This window comes from Mustelus asterias, chromosome 8 (assembly GCF_964213995.1).
Source record: "Mustelus asterias chromosome 8, sMusAst1.hap1.1, whole genome shotgun sequence".
NCBI lineage: Eukaryota > Metazoa > Chordata > Chondrichthyes > Carcharhiniformes > Triakidae > Mustelus > Mustelus asterias.
Genome location: NC_135808.1, coordinates 7,036,712 through 7,060,943, shown reverse-complemented (window position 1 = coordinate 7,060,943; position 24,232 = coordinate 7,036,712). Strand labels below are relative to the sequence as shown.

The 24,232-nt window shown below is 48.3% G+C and overlaps 1 protein-coding gene across 1 annotated transcript in view; it reads right to left on the bottom strand.

The window, feature by feature from the left end:
* LOC144496820 (N(G),N(G)-dimethylarginine dimethylaminohydrolase 1-like) overlaps nt 1–21,059 on the bottom strand; it is an 83,568-nt gene extending 62,509 nt beyond the window's left edge. The window contains exon 1 of the mRNA XM_078217373.1: nt 19,812–21,059. Coding sequence (XP_078073499.1) covers nt 19,812–20,108 — 297 coding nt within the window. The 5' untranslated portion in view covers nt 20,109–21,059. The remainder of the gene's footprint in view (nt 1–19,811) is intronic.
* Nucleotides 21,060–24,232: the final 3,173 nt, after the last annotated feature.

Sequence of the window (24,232 nt, the reverse complement as noted above, 5' to 3'; positions counted from 1 at the left end):
CTGCGTGACGATAATAAATCAAATGACGCTGCCGCCTACTCCAGGTCTCCTGGGAGTCAGTCAGTGGGCGTCACAGGGGTTCAAATCCCGTTCCAGGTCTTGAGCACAAGTAATTAAAAATAAAATCAAGGCAGCCAGTGGAGCGCAGCATTGAGGGAATTCTGCATTGTCTTTCAACAGAGACCACCACTCCCCCACCCTGCTTCCAGAGGATATAATCCCATGGTGCTCTTTCTTAGAATCCTTACAGTGCAGAAGGAGGCCATTCGGCCCATCGAGTCTACACTGACATCAATCCCACCCAGGCCCTATCCCCATAACCCCACATATTTTCCCTGCATGGAAAGTGTGCCCCTATTAGCCAAATAGCTGATCTGACATCCCCGTTGGTGCGAAGTAGAAGAATCGCGACAGTGCAGAAGAGGCCATTTGGCCCATTGAGTCTGCACTGACTCTGACAGGCTATCTTACCCAGGACCACTCCTCCTCCCTGTCCCTGCAACCCATTTCCCATGGCTAATCCATCTGACCTACACATCTTGGGACACTAAGGGGCAATTTAGCATGGCCAATCCCCCTAACCTTCCATTTTTGGTGGCACAGTGGTTAGCACTGCTGCCTTACAACGCCAGGGACCCAGGTTCGATTCCCGGCCTCGGGTGACTGTGTGGAGTTTGCACATTATCTCCGTCTCTGCGTTGGTTTCCCCCGGATGCCTCGGTTTCCTCCCACAGTCCAAAGATGTGCGGGTTAGGCTGATTGGCCATGCTAAATTGACCCTAGTGTCAGGGGGATTAGCAGGGCAAATATGTGGGGTTACGGGAATAGGGCCTGGATGGGATTGTGGTCGGTGCAGACTCGATGGGCCGAATGGCCTCCTTCTGCACTGTAGGGATTCGATGATAAACCGGAGCACCCGGAGGAAACCCACACAGACACGGGGAGAATGTGCAGACTCCGCACAGACAGTGACCCAAGTCGGGAATCGAACCGGGTCCCTGGCGCTGTGAGGCAGCAGTACTAACCACTGTGCTACAGTACTGAAGAAGAGTAGGGATAGTTACTCCAGTGTCCTGGCCAATATTAATCCCTCAAATCAGAAACAGGTATGGTCATTATCACATTGCTGTCAGTATGTGTGATTGCTCTGTGTGTGTGTGTGTGTTTGTATTGGCTGCCACCTTTCTTACAGAGATGACTACACTTCAGAAGCAGTTTGCTGGCTGTGAAATACGTCAAGACACCCAGGAGGTGTGAATAGAATGGCGCTATATAAATGCAAGTCTATTGTCTAGGGCCAGCATGGGGCTGGAGAGTTCCGGATGACCACTTTCACAGAGCTAATGGAGGGGTCATGACCCCAGCACTGACGCGCATAGTGCTGAATGCTTTCGATCTCTCTCCAGCCTCTGGACGCTGCTGCCTTATGAAAAGCAGCTGTGTGGCTGCAGTCTGGAACATTCTGTGACAAGGGAATAAACAAAAGACGAAAAAAAAAACCGAACGAGTACAACTATGGATGTTCGTATCTTTGTTTTTCCATTTCCATTAGTAGGAGAGGCAAAACTCTGAGGGCACTGCCTCAGAGTAAAGGGTGACACGGTGGTTAACACTGCCACCTCACGGCGCCAGGGACCTGGGTTCAATTCCCGACTTGGGTCACTGTGTGGAGTTTGCACGTTCTCCCCGTGTCTGTGTGGGTTTCTTCCAGGTGCCCCGGTTTCCTCCCACAATCCAAAGATGTGTAGGTTAGGTGGATTGGCCATGCTAAATTGCCTCTTAGTGTCAGGGGGACTAGCTAGGGTAAATGCCATGGGGTTATGGGGATAGGGCCAGGCTGGGATTGTGGTCGGTGCAGACTCAATGGGCCGAATGGCCTCCTTCTGCACTGTGAGGATTCTATGATTTCGAATTGAGATGAGGAGGAATTTCTTCAGTTGGAGGGATGGTGAATCTATGGAATTCATTGCCACAGAAGGCCGTGGAAACCCAATCATCGAGTGTATTTAAGACAGAGATAGATAGGTTCTTGATTGGTACGGGGATCATTAGTTATGGGAAAAGGCAGGAGAATGGGGTTGAGGAACATATCAGCCATGATCGAATGGTGGAGCAGACTCGATGGGCCGAACGGCCTAATTCTGCTCCTATATCTGAAATGCTACCTAGCTTGGCTAAGCAGTGAGCATACAGGGCAAAGGTCACAGATGGGAACCAATTCTACGCCACCCAGCACTTATCAAGAATGTCAGCCCCTGCACACCCTTGGGGGCGGGGTTTTACACCCTCGCTCGAGCGAGACTGGAAATTCCCGCCCGAGGTCAACGCAAATTTCCATTCTCTCCCCCCCCCCCCCCCCCCCCACCCCCGCTCCAATTCCGTGGCAGGTGAGGCAGTAGAATTTCGGTGTTAAAAGATTCATCCAGTGTTGCATAGTTGAAGCACCCTTCAATGTTAGTAACTGCGCATTACATCACGCTGAAAAACCAGCCGGGTTTGGCTTCCAGCAATCTCTGGGACAACCCAGGGCCGCCTTCACTTGCCCGTGAAAATCAATCAATAATATTCCAGTTTGCTCAAACAACTGGGGGCGTTTGGAATGGGGGTTGGGAAGTGGCGGTTAATAAAGTCACAGGTGGGCAAAGGCACCAGCAGGAATCTAAAGCCACAGTCTACAGAAATCTCCCACAATGCAAAAGACAAGAAAAACATCATTGTCGTTTCCAAGGTCTGATTTTTTAATATATATATAGAATTCCTACAGTGCAGAAGGAGGCCATTCAGCCCACCTAGCCCACACCAACAACAGTCCCGCCCAGGCCCTATCCCTGTAACCCCATGTATTTACCCTGTTAATCCCCTAACACTAAGGGGAAACCAAGGGGTTGGAGTTGTACAGCACTTTGGTGAGGCCACAGATGGATTACTGAGTGCAGTTCTGGTCACTATATTATAGGAGTGGTAAGAAGTCTCGCAATGCCAGGTTAAAGTCCAACAGGTTTATTTGGAATCACGAGCTTTCGGAGCACTGCTCCTTCATCAGGTGAGTGACTCTGAAAGCTTGTGATTCTAAATAAACCTGTTGGACTTTAACCTGGTGTTGTGAGACTTCTTACTGTGCCCACCCAAGTCCAACGCTGGCATCGGTAGCGCAGTGGTTAGCACTGCTGCTTCACAGTTCCAGGGTCCCGGGTTCGATTCCCGGCTCTGGTTTCCTCCCACAGTCCAAAGATGTGCGGGTTAGGTTGATTGGCCAGGTTAAAAAGAATTGCCCATTAGAGTCCTGGGATGCGTAGGTTAGAGGGATTAGCGGGTAAAATATGTGGGGGTAGGGCCTGGGTGGGATTGTGGTCGGTGCAGACTCGATGGGCCGAATGGCCTCCTTCTGCACTGTAGGGTTTCTATGATTCTATGATCTCCAAATCACATTATAGGAAGGATGTGCTTGCACTGGAGGAGGTGCAGAGGAGATTCACTAGGATGTTGCCTGGGATGGAACATTTAACTTATTAAGAGAGGTTGCTTTCGTTGGAGCAGAGAAGACCGAGGGGCGACCTGATTGAGGTGTGCAAGATTATGAGGGGCATGGACAGAATGGATAAGGAGCAGCTGTTCCCCTTAGTTCATGGGTCAGTCACGAGGGGACATGGGCTCAAGGTGAGGGGCAGAAGGGTTAGGGGGGACGTGAGGAAAAACTTTTTTACCCAGAAGGTGGTGAGAGTCTGGAATGCGCTGCCTGGGAGGGCGATAGAGATGGGTTGCCTCACACCCTTTAAAAAGTATCTGGATGAGCACTTGGCACATCATAACATTCAGGGCTATGGGCCAAGTGCTGGCAGAAGGATTTAGGTGGGAGTTCAGGTGTTTCTAATGTGTTGGTGCAGACTCGATGGGCCGAAGGGCCTCTTCTCCACTGTATGATTCTATGATTTAGCATATCAATCAATCAACCTAACCCGCACATCTTTGGACTGTGGGAGGAAACCAGAGCACCCTGAGGAAACCTGCGAAGACATGAGGAGAATGAGCAAACTCCACACAGATAGTCACCGGAGGCTGGATTCGAACCCGGGTCCCTGGCACTGTGGGGTAGCAGTGCTGACCACTGCGGGGTAGCAGTGCTGACCACTGCTGGCAAGGTTGCCAGAAAGGCAGACAGCTATTGTGTTTCGAAGAAAAATTTTAGATTTAATAATAGCATCACAGCGCTATCCTGACTAAAAATGTTGGAAACAGTCAGCATGACACTTGGACAGAAAGCCCTCCAACAGGCTTCAATCCAAATGTAGGCCCCACAGAGAGTGGGCCGCTCCCTTTCTGTCGGACACTTAAGTATTTCCAGTTTTTTTGTTTCCCAATGCGCCAGATGTACTCTTCCAACGATAGATTGCAAAGGTCACAGAGTGCAAGATCAAAGGTCAAGCTAAATTGGAAAGCCTTAATCATCTCGGGCTCGAGAGGGAAGCAGATGGGTGACCAGATGCAGTTCCTTAAAGTTACGAACACGGGTTTGAAGGGGTGGACGTCGTGAAGGCGTGTCCGCTTTTGGAGGAGTCCAAAAAACGATAGGGGCCTTCGATATGAGGATGTCACTCATAAACCTGGGTGAAACTTTGTCTCAGAGAGCGGAGCTTGCAACTTCCTGGAGTATTTGGGGCAGATTACATGGACATGTTTCAGGGGAAATTCAATTAGCATGAGGAAGAAAGACACAGAGGATTTATTGATTGGTCGAGATGAAGTAGGATGGGAGGAGATTGGTGTGGAGTGTAAACACCAGCATGGATGCGTGGGGCCGAATGGCTTCTTCTCATGCTGCAAAACCCCTATGATACACCACATGCAAATTCCTTCCACAGGAGGCGTTGTGGGCTCATAAATCGAAAAGGTGCTACAGCAGAGAAAGGAGTGGCACGGTGGCGCAGTGGTTAGCACTGCTTCCTCACAGTGCCAGGGACCCAGGTTCAATTCCAGCTTTGGGTGACTGTCTATCTAGTTCTCCTCGTGTCTGCCTGGGGTTCCTTTGGGTGCCCCGGTTTCCTCCCACACTCAAAAGATGTGCCGGTGAGGTGGATTAGCAATGCTAAATTGCCCTCAGTGTCCAAAGATGTGTAGGTTAGGGGGATTAGTGGGGTGAATACTTGGGGTTACGGGCAGGAGGGTGGGCCTGAGAGAGATGCTCTGTCGGATAGTTGGTGCAGACCTGATGGGCCAAATGGCCTCCTTCTGCACTGTAGGGATTCTATGATTCTAATCTCTTCCTGATCAACTGATGGTGTTTGTGAGTAATTCCCATTAGAAGGGGCTAGACATGGTGGATTCAGGAAAAATGTTCCCAATGGTGGAGGAGTCCAGAACCAAGGGGTAACAGTTTGAAGATAAAGGTGTAAACCTTTTAGAATGAAGGTGAGGAGAAATTTCTTCACCCAGAAGGTGGTGAATGTATGGAATCCACTACCACAAAATACAGTTAACATAGAACAGTACAGCACAGAACAGGCCCTTCGGCCCACAATGTTGTGCCAAAATGTTGTATGATTTCAAGAAGATTTCAAGAAGAAATTAGATATAGCTCTTGGGGCTAAAGGGATCAAGGGATATGGGAGGGGGATCAGGATATTGAATTTGATGATCAGCCATGATCAAAATGAGTGGCGGAGCAGGCTCATAGGGATGGCCTACTCCTGTTTCTAGTTTTTATATGTTTCTATGTTTCATCTTTACCGTCTGGGCATTCAATAGAAAGAAGATTCTCCCTCAATGTTCAAGTGTTGGGGGCACAACATATTTCAGCAACTTGGTTTAAATGGCAAAAATCAGATTCCCTCTGACACACGGCTGGTTTGGTCGGGAGTCGGGGCCGGGGGGGTTGGTAAGAGCCCTTCACTGCCCATTTCTGAAGCTGGCATGAATGCCCAGCCATGCGACTCGACACTCCAACCTCCTGCTCAACCAGATTCTGGCTCAGAGCCAATGATTGAACAACAGTGAAATAATAATTCGCTGCACTCCTGACCCCAGGCGCAGAGGAAGGAAGATGACGACCCTCGAGAACACAAGAGACCTCTGTATGGGATTGTGACCACAATCAGATCCAAGTCTTTCAAGGGAAACAACTCCAGGCAAAATCGCATTACTCAGTCCCAAGCGAAATCAAAAGCTTTCATTCAATAGTAAAGGGGTGACAGAATGTCTCACTCTCTCCCTCACAGGATCAGAAACCATGGAACACTTTTGCTCTGTCATCTCTGCCTATTAAAAGGACTAGAAAATGCCAACTTCTGTTGATCCCCTCTTCACAGAATGGAGAAAACGCAAACAGACTGTATGGCCCGAACTGCTGGCATTTACACTGCACACCCTTCATCCAGTCCCATTGACATAACCTTCGGTAGCACAGTGGTTAGCACTGCTGCCTCTCAGCTCCAGGGTCCCGGGTTCGATTCCCAGCTTGGGTCACTGCCTGTGTGGAGTTTGCACATTCTCCCCGTGCCTGCCTGGGTTTCCTCCGGGTGCTCCGGTTTCCTCCCACAGTCCAAAGATGTGCGGGTTAGGTGCATCGGCCATGCTAAATTGCCCCTTTGTGTCCCGGGGTGCGTAGGTTAGAGGGATTAGTGGGATAAATGAGAGAGGTTATGGGGATAGGGCCTGGGTGGGATTGTTGTTGGTGCAGACTCGATGGGCCGAATAGCCTCCTTCTGCACTATAGGGTTTCTATGACTCTATTCCTTTCTCCCTAATGTGTATCTATTTGGGGCTGCACGGTGGCACAGTGGTTAGCGCCGAACACAAGCACATCCAGGCCATATTCCCGTAACCCCACACATTTACCCTGGGAATCGTCCTGACACTGGGGTCAATTAAACATGGCCAATCAACCTAACCCGCACATCTTTGGACTGTGGGAGGAAACCACTTTCCTCACGGCGCCAGGGACCCGGGTTCGATTCCCCGCTTGGGTGTCTATCTGTGTGGAGTTTGCACAATTCTCCAAGTGGATTTCCTCCGGGTGCTCCAGTTTCCTCCCACAGTTGAAAGATGTGCGGGTTAGGGTGGATTGGCCACGCTAACTTGCCCCTTTGTGTCCCAAGATGTGTAGGTTGCAGGGGGGAGCAGGAATTAGCAGGGTAAATGAGGGCTATGGAGAGGATTAGCCAGGTTAAATGTGGGGTTACGGTGATAGGACTTGGGTAAGATGCTGTAGCAGAGAGTTGGTGCAGACTCAATGGGCCGAAAGGCCTCTTTCTGCACTTTAGGGATTCTATCGTCCCTTTCAATGCAGCTATTCCATTGGCCTCAGCTACTCAAATCATTTCAAAAGGGAAGTTGGATGGGCATTGAGGGAAAGAAACTTGCCGGGCTACAGGGAGAGTGTGGCGAGAAATTGACTGGTTTGCTCGACAGAGAACCAGTATGGATGTGATGGGCCAGTATGGACGCGATGGACCAGTATGGACGCGATGGGCCAGGTGGTCTCCATCCATGCATATTGGGCTTCTCAGGACTGAATTTTGGGGGTGTGAACTCCAGGGCAGCGATGGTTCTGACTCGATGTTCACAGCTGTGAGGTCCCTTTCCATCCCTTTTGTTTCTTTAATAGTGGATGTGGCCTAATTGACCAACCTTAGAAGCCTGATTCCTGTTCTGAAAAAAAGCCAGTGAACTAATTGGTGGCTTTTTAATTTAGAAATCCTGGGGTTTAAACTGAACCCCCACATTTATAGTTAGTCCCCAGCCACAGCTCTCCCCGCACTTCACATTTAGTCGTAGTCATAAATTCGTACAGCGCAGAAAAGGTCCGTCAGCCCCTTGAGTTCGCACCAACAATTACCACTAAAGGCGCGCAATCCCGTTTTCCTGCACTTGTCCCATATCTTTGAATGTTATGATATTTCAAGTGCTCATCCAAATACTTTTTGAAGGTTGTAGGGTTTCCGACCTCCACTACCTTCCCAGGCAGTGCATTCCAGATTCCCACCACCCTCTGCGTGAAAAATCTTTTTCTCAAATCCCTTCAGCATCTCCTGCCCCCCCCCCTCCCACCCTAAAGCTATGCCCCCTCGTGATTGACCCCTCAACCAAGGGGAATAGCTGTTCCCAACACACCCTGTCCATGCCCCTCATAATCTTCTACACCTCAACCATGTCCCCCCTCCCCTCAGCCTTCTCTGCTCTAAAGAAAACAATCCAGTCCTATCGAGTCTCTCCTTATAACTCAAATGCTTCACCTCAGGCAATATGGCAATGGGCAGCACAGTGGTTAGCACTGCTGCTTCACAGCTCCAGGGACCTGGGTTCAGTTCCCGGCTTGAGTCACTGTCTGTGTGAATTTTCCACATTCTCCCCGTGTCTGCGTGGGTTTCGTCCGGGTGCTCCGGCCTCCTCCCACAGTCCAAAGATGTGTGGGCTAGGTTGATTGGCCATGCTAAATTGCCCATAGTGTCCCGGGATGTTAGGTTAGAGGGATTAGCGGGATAAATGTGTGGGGTTGTGGGGAAAGGGCCTGTGGTGGGATTGTTGTCAGTGCAGACTCGATGGGCCAAATGGCCTCCTTCTGCACTGTAGGGTTCCTATGATTTCTATATTCTGGTGAATCCCCTCTGTACCCTCTCTAGAGCAATCACATCCTTCCTATAGTGAGGTGACCAGAACAGCACACAGTATTCCAGCTGTGGCCCAATCAATGTTCTATCCAACTACAACATTACCTCCTTGCTCTTATACTCTATGCTATTTCTGATAAAATAAGTGTCCCATATGCCTTTTCAACTATACCATTTACCTGCTCTGCCACCTTCAGGGATCTCTGGATAAGTGCCCCAAGGTCCAGATGTTCCTCTGAGCTTCCTAGTGTCCTGCCATTCATTAAATACTGCCTTGTCTTGTTCCTTCTTCCAAAGTGCTTCAGTTCACACTTATCGGGCTTAAGTACCGTCTGCCACTGCTCGACCCATGCGACCACCCATCTATATCTTCCAGTAACCTCCAACCACCTTCTTCAGTATTAACCACCCTAATAATTTGTGACCACAGAAACTTTCAAACTGCAGAATGGGGTCAGAGTGGGGAAAACAGGTTAGGACAAGTCTACTGACTTATAGTTCTACCCCTTGTGGTAGCAATTTCCACAGTGTGATTATACTCTGGGTGAAGATGTTTCTCCTGAATTGGTGATTATCTGGCAGTTATGGCAACATGTTGCAGTTTCCTCACCTCCCTAATGAATCTTTAGTATCATTAGTCTTGATGTAAATGAAATCTGACGAGTGGGTATCGGGAGGGAGATGCATTTGCCTTTCCTGTCTCGGTCCACTTTTTGTCATATGTCCTTCAATAAGGTCTATATTGATCGGGAGGTGATGGCCTCGTGATATTGTCACTAGACTATTAATCCAGGAACTCAGCTAATGTTCTGGGGACCCGGGTTCGAATCCCACCACAGCAACTGGTGGATTTTGAATTCAATAAAATATATCTGGAATTAAGGATCTATTGATGATCATGAAACCATTGTTGGAAAAACCCATCTGGTTCACTGATGACTTTTAGGGAAGGAAATCTGCTGTCCTTATCCAGTCTGGCCTGCAGGTGACTCCAGAGCCACAGCAATGTGCTTGACTCTCAACTGCGTTCAGGCAACCTAGGGATGGGCAATAAATGCTGGCCCAGCCGCCGACACCCATGTCCCACATTAAAAAAACATGCACATTCACGGGTGAGTCACTCCCTTAAGAGTTCACTTGTTTCATTATTGATGAAATGAATGCAGCCACACTGGAAAAATGTACAAGTGTCTGCAGGAGACACACCCAAAGAACCTCATAACAAATAAAGTGTCCACATTTGCAAGTTGCACACTCTCCTGGGACAAATCACGAGAGAAACTACAAACAATTGCACGATGGCACAGTGGTTAGCACTGCTGCCTCACAGCGCCAGGGACCCGGGTTCAATTCCCCTCTTGTCAGTGTGGAATTTGCACATTCTTTGCGTGGGTTTCCTCCGGATGCTCCGGTTTCCTCCCACGCTCCAAGGATGCGCAGGCCACATAGAAAATAGAAGCAGGAGTAGGCCGTTTGGCCCTTTGAGCCTGCTCCACCATTCATTTGGACCATGGCTGATCATCAAATCATTATCCTGATTGCTTTAGCCCCAAGAGCTGTATCTATAGAAACATAAAAAATAGAAGCAGGAATGTAGAATATAGAACCAGGTTAGGTGGATTGGCCATGGTGCATTGCCCCTACGTGTCCCAAGATATACAAGGTTAGTTGGATTAGCCATGGGAAATGTGTGGAGTTACGGAGATAGGGCTGGAGAGAGGACCTGGGTAAGATACTCTGTTAGACAGTCAGTGCAGAGTCGATGGGCCGAATGAATCTCTACACTGCAGAAGGAGGCCAATTAATTGGAACAAAAGGTCAAATTAATCAGCATGTGGCAAGAATGTATAGAAAGGAGGCCATTCAGCCCCTCAAACCTCTTCCAACACTCAAGCAGATAACAGAATCACAGAATCCTACAGTGCAGAAGAGGCCCTTCAGCCCATCGAGTCTGCACTGACGCCGGAAATGCCCTGACCTGCCCGCCTAATCCTACTTGCCAGCACTTGGCCCATAGCCCTGAATGTTATGGTGTGACAAGTACTCATCCAGGTACTTTTTAAAGGATGTGAGGCATCCCCCCCCTCCACCACCCTCCCAGGTAGCGCATTCCAGACCATCACCACCCTCCTGAGTAATAAAGTTTTCCCTCAAATCCCCCCTAAACCTCCCACCCTTCACCTTGAACTTGTGTCCCCTCGTAACTGTCCTTTCAACTGAGAGGAACAGCTGCTCCCTATCCACCCTGTCCATGCCCCTCGCAATCTTGCACACCTCAATCAGATCACCCCTCAGTCTAACACTGGACTTGTATTCCGATTCCATTTACCCATCTAGACTCCCTATCCTTCAGTACCCTTGGCCAGTAAACAGATTTCGGATTCACATTTATTCAGTAAGTTAGCATCCTTGTTCTTTGTGGTTTGTTCCATATTATAAAGGAAGGGTTTCTTAATATCTCTCCAAACTGATGTCGCTTTGTAACGTTTAATAAGTGCTGATGGCCATCAGTTAGATCAACTGAACAGCTAGCTCATAGATATTAAAAGGGTACCCAGTTGGAGCTAACATGAAGATTAATGGGCTCTGACATTCTACTCAATTTATTGCTCTCCCAACGTACAATCCGATTTTGCCACCAACAGTTTAACATTGCCAGCTTCCAGCTACAATTTCACTCAAGATAATGGGGGAGGTGGAAGAGAGATTCTGAGCATCTTTCGACTCAATTCCAGAAATAGACAATCGTGTTTTTCAAACTTCTTGGGCAAGGCCACCAGATGTCAGAGGATCGGGAAGGTCAACAATTTTAATCCTGGATTCCTGCTCTAAGCCAGGGCTCCTGATCACCAACCAGCCCTGCTGGATAATATATACTTGTGAACTTTGACCCGTTCATTAGGAGAGAGTATTAAGGTTACAGAACCTCTGCAATTAGATAGAGTTAACATACGGATCAGCTTTGATCTAATTGAATGGTGGAGCAGGTTCATAGAATCACACAGTGCAGAAGAGGCCCTTCAGCCCATCAAGTCTGCACTGATACATGCAAAACAACTGACCTCCCACCTAATCCCATCTGCCAGCACTTGGCCCATAGCCCTGAATGTTATGATGTGCCAAGTGCTCATCCAGGTACTTGTTAAAGGATGTGAGGCAACCCACCTCCACCACCCTCCGAGGCAGCGCATTCCAGACCGTCACCACCCTCTGGGTAAAAACATTTTTCCTCACATCCCCCCCTGAACCTCCTGCCCCTCACCTTGAACCCATGTCCCCTCGTGACTGACCCTTCAACTAAGGGGAACAGCTGCTCCTTATCCACTCTGTCCATGTCCCCCATAATCCTGTTCACTTCGATCAGGTCGCCCCCTCAGTCTTCTCTGCTCCGACGAAAACAACTCAAGCCTACCCAACCTCTCTTCATGACTTAAATGCTCCATCCCAGGCAGCATCCTGGTGAATCTCTTCTGCACCCCCTCCAGTACAATCACATCCTTCCGATAATGTGGCGACCAGAACCGCACACAGTACTCCAGCTGTGGCCTCACCAAAGTTCTATACAACTCCCAACATGACTTCCCTGCTTTTGTAATCTATGCCTCGATTGATAAAGGCAAGTGTCCCATTTGCTTTTTCCAAGTTCAAAAAGTTGAACGTACCTACTCCCTGTTCAGAAGCATAGAAAAGTTACGGAAGGAGACCATTCAGCCCATCTTGTCCATGCCAGTCCGAAGACAACCAGCTATAGTTTCTAATCCCACTTTCCTACACCTGGCCCATCGCCCTGTAGTTAATAGCACTCAAGATGTAGATCCAGGCACTTTAAAAAGTTTAGGGTCTCTGCCTCCACCAACAACTCGGACAGCGAATTCCAGACACCCACCCTCTGCTTAAAAAAGGTTCTTCCACATGTCCGCTCTACACCTACTGCCAATTATCTTTAATCCATGTCCCCCGGTTCTAGAACCCTCCACCCAGGGAAACAATTTTGTACTGTCCACTCTATCTCATCCCCTCAGTTTTATCCATCAAGTCACGCCTCAGCCCTCTTTGTTCCAAGGAAAATATCCCCTATCCAATCACTCCACATAACTACACTTTTCCAGCCCTGGCAACATTCTTGTAAACCTCCTCTGCCCTCTCTCCAGAGCAATTACACCCTTCCTTTAACATGGTGGCCAGAACTGCACACAATACCCCAGCTGTGGCCCCACCAGCATTTTAGAACAATTCCAAAATTATATCCTTACTTTTACATTCTGTGCCTCTGCCAATGAAGGGAAAGGATTCCATATGCCTTCTTCACAACCTTGTCAGCTTGAATTGCTGCCTTTAGGGACCCGGGCACGCCAAGATCTCTCATTTCATCTACCCTTCTTAGTACATTCCCATTTATTGTGCATTCCCTATAACTGTTTGACCTCTCGAAATGCATTACCTCACACTTCTCAGTGTTACGATGGCTCAGTGGTTAGCACTGGTGCCTCACAGCACCAGGGGTCCGAGTTCGATTCCCGGCTTGGGTCACTGTCTGTGCGGAGTCTGCATGTTCTCCCCGTGTCTGCGTGGGTTTCCTCCGGGTGCTCCGGTTTCCTCCCGCAGTCCAAAAGACGTGCTGGTTAGGGTGCATTGGCCATGCTAAATTCTCCCACAGTGTAGCCGAACAGGCGCCGGAGTGTGGCAACTAGGGGATTTTCACAGTAACTTCATTGCAGTGTTAATGTCAGCCTACTTGTGACACTAATAAATAAAAAAAATAAATCCATGTGCCACTTTACTGCCCATCCACCAACCCATCCATATCATTTTGCAGATTATAGCTATCCTCTACACTACTTGGCCAATTTTTGTGTCATCAGGGTGGCATAGTGGGTAACACTGCTGCCTCACAGCGCCAAGGACCTGGGTTCAATTCCTGGCCTGCTCACTGTCTGTGCGGAGTCTGCACATTCTCCCCCATGTCTGCGTGGGTTTCCTCCAGGTGCTCCGCTTTCCTCCCACACTCCAAAGATGTATGGGTTAGATTGATTGCCAAACTGAATTGACCCTGGTATCAGGGGGATTAGCAGGGTACACAGGTGGGGTTACGGGGGTAGGGACTGGGTGGGATTGTGGTCGGCGCAGGCTCGATGGGCCGAATGGCCTCCCTCTGCACTGTAGGGATTCTATGATTTGCAAATTTTCCAATCGTGCCCCTCTGTTCACATCCAAATCGTTAATATCTAAACACAAACAGCAAGGGTCCCAACACTGAACTCTGTGGAATACCACTTGAAACAACTTGCTATGTAAAAGGCAGATTCAGTGTCGAAGCCTCCATCCCATCTCCAACAATTCATAGAATTGGTATTCATAGAAATGTTTTTTTTTTAAATGATGTGTAAAACAGCATCCTGAGTGCTGAGGGAGGTGAAAGCTGACAAAACTGGCTGCCAAGTAAAGGGCAGTGTGAAAAGATTGCACAAAAGTTTGGTTGGTTTTAAAGAGGGCTTCAGAAAGATTTTAAAAAGGTGGTTTGTTAGTTTCTTTTATCATTCCTTGATGTGAGGTGACCATCACTGGCAAGACCAACATCTATAGTCCTTGAGCCATTTGCTGCTTTACCTCCTGTCCTTCTAGGAGATACAGTAAGAGTTTTAACAACACCAGGTTAAAGTCCAACAGGCTTATTTGGTAGCAAATACCATTAGCTTTTGGAGCGCTGCTCCTTCATCAGATGGAGTGGATATCTGCTCTCAAACAGGGCACAGAGACACAAAATCAAGTTGCAGAATACTGATTAGAATGCGAATCTCTACAACCAACCAGGTCTTAAAGATACAGACAATGTGAGTGGAGGGAGCATTAAGCACAGGTTTAGGAGATGTGTATTGTCTCCAAACAGAACAGCTAGCGAGATTATGCAAGTCCAGGAGGCAAGCCGTGGGGGTTACTGATAGTGTGACACAAATCCAACATCCCGGTTTAGGCCATCCTCATGTGTGCGGAACTTGGCTATCAGTTTCTGCTCAGCGACTCTGCGCTGTCGTGTGTTGTGAAGGCCGTGAAGCCAAGAGTTACAGTGCATCTTATCAAAGGATCACATTACAGCCACTGACTCTCACTCCCTAGTGCTGTGCTGCACAAGAACATATGAAATAAGAGCAGGAGAGACCACACAGCCAGTCAAGCCCACTCCAGCATTCAATTTTAACTCTACTCCCCCCCACCCGCTCTCCATTCCCTGAGAGACCAAACCTCTGAACACATTTAAGGCTGTGATAGGCAATGACCATAAGTTATAGGAACAGAATTCTGCCATTCGGCCCATTGAGTCTGCTCCACCATTCAATCGTGACTAATATGATTCACATCCCCATTCTCCTGCCTTCTCCCGATAACCCTTGATCCTCTTATTGATCAAGAACCTATCTATCTCTGTCTCAAAGACACTCAATGACCTGACCTCCACACCTCTCTGTGGCAATGAGTTCCATGGATTCACCACCCTCTGGCTGAAGAAATTCCTCCTCATCTCTGTTTTAAAGGATCGTCCCTTTAGCCCGAGGTTGTGCCCTCGACTTCTTGTCTCTCCCACTGCGGAAACATCCTCTCCACGTCTATTCTTTCTAGGCCTCTCAATATTCCGTAAGTTTCAATTAGATCCTCCCCTCATTCTTTTAAACTCCATCGAGTAGAGACCCAGACTCCTCATATGACAAACCTTTCATTCCTGGGATCATTCTTGTGAACCTCCTCTGGACTCCCTCCAAGGCCAACACCTCCTTCCGTAGGTATGGGGCCCAAAACTGCTCACAATATTCCAAATGGGGCCTGACCAGAGCCTTGCACAGTCACAGCAGTACATTTCTGCTCTTGACTTCTAGCTCTCTGGAAACAAATGCTAACATTGAATTTGCCTTCCTAACTGCCAATTGGACCTGCATGTTAACCTTAACAGAGTCTTGAATCAGGACTCCCAAGTGCCTTTGTATTTCAGATTTCCGAAGCCTTTTCCCATTTAGAAATTGATGAGGCATCTACAACCCTCCGGGGTATAGGTAGAAAGAATTCCAAAGGTTACAATGCTTCGAATGAAATAATTTCTCATCTCCGTCCTGTATGATTTGACCTTTATCCTGAGAATGTAACCCTGGTGCTTTAGATTCCCCGATCAGTGTAACAATCTCTCAACCTCTCCCCTATCAAGCCCTTTCAGAGTCTTTGGTTCCAATAATATTGCCTTTTATTTTTTGAAACTCCAGAGAATTTAAGCCCGATTTACTCATCCTCACATCATAGGACAAACTGCCTCTCCCTCCAATTTACTGAGCTTTTGCTGTACCACCTCCAACACAAGTATCCATCTTTCCTTCAATTTCGGTGACCAAAACTGCACACGGTACTCCAGATGTGGTCTCACCAAAGCCTTGTACAACTAATGTGGAGATGCCAGTTCTTCGGGTAAGCATTCTCCAACGCGGCCTTCAAGACAACGTAGAATCGCCAAGCAGAAACTGATAGCCAAGTTCCGCACACATGAGGACAGCCTCAACCAGGATCTTGGGTTCATATCACACTAAGTGTAACCACCACTATTTGGCCTGGGCTTGCAAAATCCTACGAACTGTCCTGGCACACCTCTTTAACCTGTGGTTATCCCTCCCTTCACTCGCACTGTCTGTACTTGTAAAGACTCGCATTCTAATTACCTTGCAATTGTGTCTTTGTCTTTTTGCTGTGTTTGTGAAACCTACCTCTCTACTCACCTGATGAAGGAGCAGCGCTCCGAAAGCTCGTGATTCCAAATAAACCTGTTGGACTTTAACCTGGTGTTGTGAGACTTCTTACTGTGGCCAATGTAGCAAGACTTTTTTAAAAAACTCCTGTACTCCAATTCCCCCTTGCAATAAAGGCCAACAGGATAAGGGGGTAAACATTTTAGGACTGAGGTGAGGAGAAATTTCTTCACCCAGAGTGTGGTGAGTGTGTGGAATTCACTACCACAGAAAGTAGTTGAAGTTAAAACATTGTGATTACAAGGAGAAATTAGATATAGCTCTTGGGGCTAAAGGGGTCAAGGGCTATGGTGGGGGGTGGGGGGGGGGGGGGGATCAGGATATTGAATATGATCAAAATGAATGGTGGAGCAGGCTTGAAGAGTCGAATGGCCTCCTGCTTCTATGTCATTTGCCACCTTAATTGCTGACTTTCTGCGTTCCTTGTACAAGCGCACCCAAGTCTCTTTGAACAGTAACACAGACAAGTTTCACACCTTTGAAAAAAATATTATAACTCAGCCACAGAAAGATGCTCTGTGACCCTGCCCCCACCGTGCTCTGGGAGGGAAGAGAATTCCACAGACTAACAACTGTTCACTATGCAGCCTGCCCAGTGTATATCTGGCAGGACCCCAGACCATCTGCACAGGCCCATTCTTCCTTGCGAATCCAAAAAGGAAATTCCAGCTAATAGTCCCACACACCCAGCAGGGACCCAACACCTGTGGAACAAATCAGAGAGCAAGCAACGCCCATTGGAAGAAGAATCAGAGATGTCAAATCTCCGCAGTGCAGAAGGAGGCCATTCAGCCCATCGAGCCTGCACCGACAACAATCCCACCCAGGCCCTATCCCCGTAACCCCATGTATTAACCCTGCCAGTGTGAAAGAGGTGCTGCTTAGGTTGCTAAATTCTCCCTCAGTGTACCCAAACAGGCGCCAGAGTGTGGCAACTAAGGCATTTTCATAGTAAGTTCATTACAGTGTTAATGCAAGTCTACGTGAGACAATAAATAAACTTAAAACTGAACTAATCCCCCGACACTAATGGGCAATTTAGCATGGTCAATCAATCTAACCAACACATCTTTGAACTCTGGGAGGAAACCCATGCAGACACTGGGAGAATGTACAAACTCTACACAGTCACCCGAGGCCTGAATTGAACCCAGGTGCCTGGCGCCGAAAAGCAACAGTGCTAACTACTGTGCCACCTATTGCGGGAAGGAGTGGACGAGGAGTACAAACATACAATGAACCTAGTGCAGCAGGGTTCTCTGGGTGAGAAGGCCCACCATAACCGTTAAGGTGAAGGCTCATCTTTCAAGCTTTGAAAGAGGCAGAGACCAGAGTAGTACACACTTAAGGTTAAGGATTAAGGTGCCACAACTGCCCGCCAGAACACCAAGAGTACCCCAAGCCTGTCAGCCATGCCCCGGAGATACCCCTCATGATATTATGCTGGCCCAATCAAGCATAATTAAGGACCCCACGCACCCCCGACATTCTCTCTTCCACCTTTTTCCGTCGGGAAAAAGATACAAAAGTCTGAGGTCACGTACCAACCGACTCAAGGACAGCTTCTTCCCTGCTACCATCAGACTTTTGAATGGACCCATCATATATTAAGTTGATCTTTCTCTACACGCTCACTATGACTGTAACACTACATTCTGCACTCTCTCATAGAAACATAGAAAAACTACAGCACAAAACAGGCCCTTCGGCCCCACAAGTTGTGCCGAACAGACCCCTACCTTTTAGGCCTACCTATAACCCTCCATTCTATTAAGTCCCATGTACTCATCCAGGAGTCTCTTAAAAGACCCTATTGAGTTTGCCTCCATCACCACTGATGGCAGCCGATTCCACTCGCCCACCACCCTCTGAGTGAAAAACTTACCCCTAACATCTCTCCTGTACCTACCCCCCCAGCACCTTAAACCGGTGTCCTCTCGTAGCAGCCATTTCCACCCTGGGAAAAAGCCTCTGAGAGTCCACCCGATCTATGCCTCTCAACATCTTATATACCTCTATTAGATCTCCTCTCATCCTACATCTCTCCAAGGAGAAAAGACCGAGCTCCCTCAGCCTATCCTCATAAGGCATGCCACTCAATCCAGGCAACATCCTTGTAAATCTCCTCTGCACCCTTTCAATCTTTTCCACATCCTTCCTGTAATGAGGTGACCAGGACTGAGTACAGTACTCCAAGTGGGGTCTGACGAGGGTCTTATATAGCTGCATCATTATCCCCGGACTCCTAAACTCAATCCCTTGATTGATAAAGGCCAGCACACCATATGCCTTCTTAACCACCTCCTCCACCTGCGGGGCCGATTTTAGAGTCCTATGGACCCGGACCCCAAGGTTCCTTCTGATCCTCGACAGTACTAAGAGTCTTTCCCTTTATATTGTACTCCTTCATCCCATTTGACCTGCCAAAATGGACCACTACGCATTTATCTGGGTTGAAGTCCATCTGCCACTTCTCCGCCCAGTCTTGCATCCTATCTATGTCCCTCTGTAACTTCTGACATCCCTCCAGACTATCCACAACCCCATCAACCTTTGTGTCATCGGCAAACTTACCAACCCATCCCTCCACTTCCTCACCCAGGTCATTTATGAAAAATGACAAACAGCAAGGGTCCCAGAACAGATCCCTGGGGCACACCACTGGTGACCGACCTCCATTTAGAAAAAGACCCATCTATACCCACTCTCTGCCTCCTTTAGGCAAGCCAGTTCTGGATCCACAGGGCAGCAGCCCCTTGGATCCCATGCCCTCTCACTTTTTCTAGAAGCCTTGCATGCGGGACCTTATCAAATGCCTTGCTAAAATCCATATAAACCACATCTACCGCTTTCCCTTCGTCAATGTGTTTGGTCACATTTTCAAAGAACTCCACCAGGCTCGTAAGGCACAATCTGCCTTTGACAAAACTATGCTGAGTATTCTTGAGCATACTAAACCTCTCTAAATGCTCATAAATCTTGTCCCTCAGGATCTTCTCCATCAGTTTACCAACCAGAGGTTAGACTCACCGGTCGGTAATTTCCTGGGCTATCCCTATTCCCCTTCTTGAAAATAGGAACCACATCCGCAATCCGCCAATCCTCCGGCACCTCCCCCGTCTCCATCGACGACGCAAAGATCATCGCCAGAGGCTCTGCAATCTCTTCCCTCGCCTCCCACAGTAACCTCCTTTCCCTCTCCTGTGTACTCAATGAACGGTATGCTTTGTCTGTATAGTGTCCAAGAAATAATACTTTTCACTGTATCCCAATACATGTGATAATAATAAATCAAATCAAATATATTTTATCAAATTGTCGATGGCAGAGGGTGGGGGCAGGAGGGGCAGGGGGGGGCAGGAGGGGCAGGGGGGGCAGGAGGGGCAGGGGGGGGCAGGGAGGGGGCAGGAGGCGCTGTGTGTCTCACCTCTTTCCTCCTGTTGGGGTCCCCGGGCCGGGTGATGAGTGCAGTGTCTCCCTGAACCACCACTATGTCCTCCACACACAGGCTGTGAGGGTGCCCAGCTTCCTTGGTGGCTGGCAGCTCGATCACCTGTAAACCCAGCTTCTGCCGCAGGATGCCGGTGTACACCCCGAGTTGACGCTGAAGCTTGGCCGTGTCCAGCTCGGACACTCGCTTCTCCTCCTCCTCCCGATCCCTCTGTCCCGCTGTGGCCGGGATGCCCCGGACGATGGCGTGAGTATATTTCCCGAAAGATGACATGATTCCCGGAGGATAATCCGCCTTTCCCCGGGAGCTGGGATCCAGACTCACTCCTCTGAATGTTTTTGCAAAGCACAAACTGACCTGATCCGTTTCACTTTGAATTTGATTTACTTCAATTGATTAATTTGTGTTTTGGTCTTAAATATCTATTTGCCCTCTAACTATTTATCTCTGTATCCAGCTTCCCGTTCAACTCGATAGTTCTCTATTAATCTCCAATTCTCTCAAATTGCCCCTGTTTAACTCTCTCTCCAATTGTCCCTGCTTAACTCTCTCCAATTGCCTCTTTAACTCTATACCTTGCTATGTATTTGAAATTGCCCCTCTTTCTATCGCCCCCACCTCTGTCTATTCCGAGTTGCTGTATTCCCCGACCCACCTTACCCCAATGATCTGGTTTGATCTGAAAGGTACATGAAGATGAATCTGAAAAATCCGTGTCTTTCTTCCTGGGATCCTCCCTCCCAAACCCACTTCCACCCGCTTTCCACAATAACCCAGCTCCGTCTGGCAATCTTGCTTCCCAGTCCCGGATTACACTTTATTTAAAAAAGGGAGAGATTTGCTTTTGTTTTACACCCTCTCTCTGCTACCTCCCCCAAATTATTTAAAAATATAAATCCGACTTTCGCCAGTTGCATCAACACTGACCCCGCCCTCAAATCCGATTTAAGTTTAGGCGGATTCCCAATTTTCTTCACTCAATCATAATTCCAACCTCCCCTCGGGTAACAAGGCGGCCTCTGTCCTGTCCTCAAATCGCTTTCTTCGCATCAAATCCTCTTCTCTGATTTTCCTCTTGTTCTCAACTCGTCTTTTCCCCTTTCTCCCTCTCTTCTGGTCTTACCCTCCTTTTCTTTGTTTCTACCGCTTTTCGCCTGCTGAGATGAAGTTTTAAACACTCAGATAACGGGAGCGAGTGAGGTGTAAACCTTGACCGAAGGCGCCTCTTGTATTTACAAAAGAGAGGGAGACAGAGCAGTTTAAAATAGAGAGGGAACACGGACAACGCCACCTTCTGACTGCTTTGCCACACTCTGAAAGACAGAGTTGTTTTTTCTCTAAATTCATTTCATGGCCAATATTTATCACTCACTAATTGCCCTTGAACCCAGTGGCGAGTTAGAGCTACTTCAGAGGGGCAGGTTCCCTACCAACAGCACTGTACCCACACCACAGTGGTTCAAAGAAGGCAGCTCACCACTGCCGTTCTCCAGGGCAATTTAGGGAGTTATTTTGTTTTAAAAATATGCTTTCTTCATAAAATCATTGCAAGAACATTCCACGGTGCAGCACGGTGGCACAGTGGTTAGCACCACTGCCTCACAGCGCCAGGGACCTGGGTTCGATTCCCGGCTTGGTGCACTGACTGTGTGGAGTTTGCACGTTCTCCCCATGTCTAGAATCATAGAATCCCTACGGTGCAGAAGGAGGCCATTCGACCCATCAAGCCTGCAACGACAACAATCCCACCCAGGCCCTAGCCCCGTAACCCTATTTACCTCTGCCTAATCCCCCTGACACTAAGGGGCATTATTACCATGGCCAATCCACCTAACCCGCACATTTTAGGACTGTGGGAGAAAACTGGAACACCCCGAGGAAGCCCACGCAGACATGGGGAGAATGTGCAAACTCTGCACAGACGGTGACCCAAGCTGGGAATCAAACCCAGACCCCGGGCGTTGTGAGGCAGCAGTGCTAACCACTGTGTTAGTGGACTTTGCACGTTCTCCCCGTGTCTGCATGGGTTTCCTCCTGGTGCTCCGGTTTCCTTCCACAGTCTGAAAGACGTGCGGGTTCGGGTGCATTGGCCCTGCTAAATTCTCCCTCAGTGTACCCGAACAGGTGCCGGAGTGTGGCGACGAGGGGATTTTCACAGTAACTTCATTGCAGTGTTAATGTAAGCCAACTTGTGACACTAATAAATAAACTTTAACAAACAGGGATTTATTTTGTTGCAAAAATATACTTTCTTTATAAAATCTCTGCAAGAATATTCCAAACTGGCCATCACACAAAATGCAATAAAGATGGCACAGTGGTTAGCACTGCTGCCTCACAGCGCCAGGGACCCGGGTTTGATTCTGGCCTCGCGTGACTGTCTGTATGGAGTTTGTACATTCTCCCCGTGTCTGCGTGGTTTTCTTCCGGGTGCTCTAGTTTCCTCCCACACTCCAGTGATGCGCAGATTAGGGGGATTGGCCATGCTAAATTGCCCCTTAGTGTCCCAAAATGTGTAGGTTAGATGGATTAGCCATGGTAAATGTGTTGGGTTATGGGGATAGGGCAGGGGGCCTGGGTAAGGTACTCTTTCAAAGTATCGACGAATCCTTACAGTGCAGAAGAAGGCCACTCGGCCCATTGAGCCCGCACTGACAACAATCCCACCCAGGCGTTATCCCTGGAACCCCACAAATTATCCTGCTAATCCCCTTGACACTAAGGGGCAATTTAGCATGGCCAACCCACCTAACCTGCACATCTTTGGACTGTGGGAAACACTCAGTTCAAGGGCAAGGAAACCGGAGCACCCGCAGGGTACAGAATCAATGGGCTGAATGGCCTCTTCTGCACTGTAGGGATTCTATGATTCAAGTTGCTTCCACTCTGAGATGCTTCAATACCATCAAGGAAACATTACAGAGATTTTCAATGCTCCTTACAAATGCTGTAAAGATATTTAAAGGTTGTCCACATAGAACAAGTTGCACTCCAAGGTGCCTCGGTACAACTGAGATACATGTAATATTCACTGTATGCATTCAGTGAGTCATTTGCCCCGAGAAGTTTCTGCTACCCTCAGTATTGTTTGACAGCGACCTTCCCCATTGTGCCTCTGTCGCTGCTGCCCCAAACTTTAGTGTGTCCCTCAGCACAGAGGGCAGTCAGAGATGGGACGATAAATCCTGGGTCTAGCTAGTGATACCCACGTCCCTTGACTGAATAAAAAAAACACATTGCTGTGGCTCTGGAGTCACATGTAGCCCAGACTGGGTGAGGATGGCAGATTTCCTTCCCTAAAGGACATTAGTGAACCAGATGGGTTTTTCCGACAATCGACAATGGTTTCATGGTCATCAGTAGATTCTTAATTCCAGATTTTTTTTATTGAATTCAAATTCCACCATCTGCTGTGGCGGGATTCGAACCCGGATCCCCAAAACATTAGCTGAGTTTCTGGATTAATATTTGATTTGATTTAATAGGACACCAATGTCAGACTCCTATTTATAGACTACAGCTCAGCCTTCAACACCATTCTTCCCACGAAATTCATCTCCAAACTCCATGGTCTGGGCCTCGGCACCTCCCTCTGAGACTGGATCCCGAACTTTCTAACCCACAGACCACAATCAGTAAAGATAGGCAGCAACACCTCCTCCACGATCATCCTCAAAACCGGTGCCCCACAAGGCTGTGTTCTCAGCCCCCCGACTATACTCCTTATACACCTATGACTGTGTGGCTAAATTTCCCTCCAATTTGATTTTCAAGTTTGCTGGCGACACCACCATAGTGGGTCGGATCTCAAACAATGACGAGACAGAGTACAGGAATGAGATAGAGAATCTGGTGAACTGGTGCGGCAACAATAATCTCTCCCTCAATGTCAACAAAATGAAGGAGATTGTCATCGACTTTAGGAAGCGTAAAGGAGAACATGCCCTTGTCTACATCAATGGGGACAAAGTAGAAAGTGTCGAGAGCTTCAAGGTTTTAGGTGTCCAGATCACCAACAACCTGTCCTGGTCCCCCCATGCTGACACTATAGTTAAGAAAGCCCACCAACGCCTCTACTTTCTCAGAAGACTAAGGAAATTTAGCATGTCAGCTACGACTCTCACCAATTTTTACAGATGCACCATAGAAAGTATTCTTTCTGGTTGGATCACAGCTTGGTATGGCTCCTCCTCTGCCCAAGACCGCAAGGAACTACAAAAGGTTGTGAATGTAGCCCAATCCATCACGCAAACCAGCCTCCCATCCATTCTCCCTGTCTACACTTCCCGCTCCCTCGGCAAATCAGCCAGCATAATCAAGGACCCCACGCACCCCTGACATTCTCTCTTCCACATTCTTCCATCGGGAAAAAGATACAAAAATCTGAGGTCACGTAT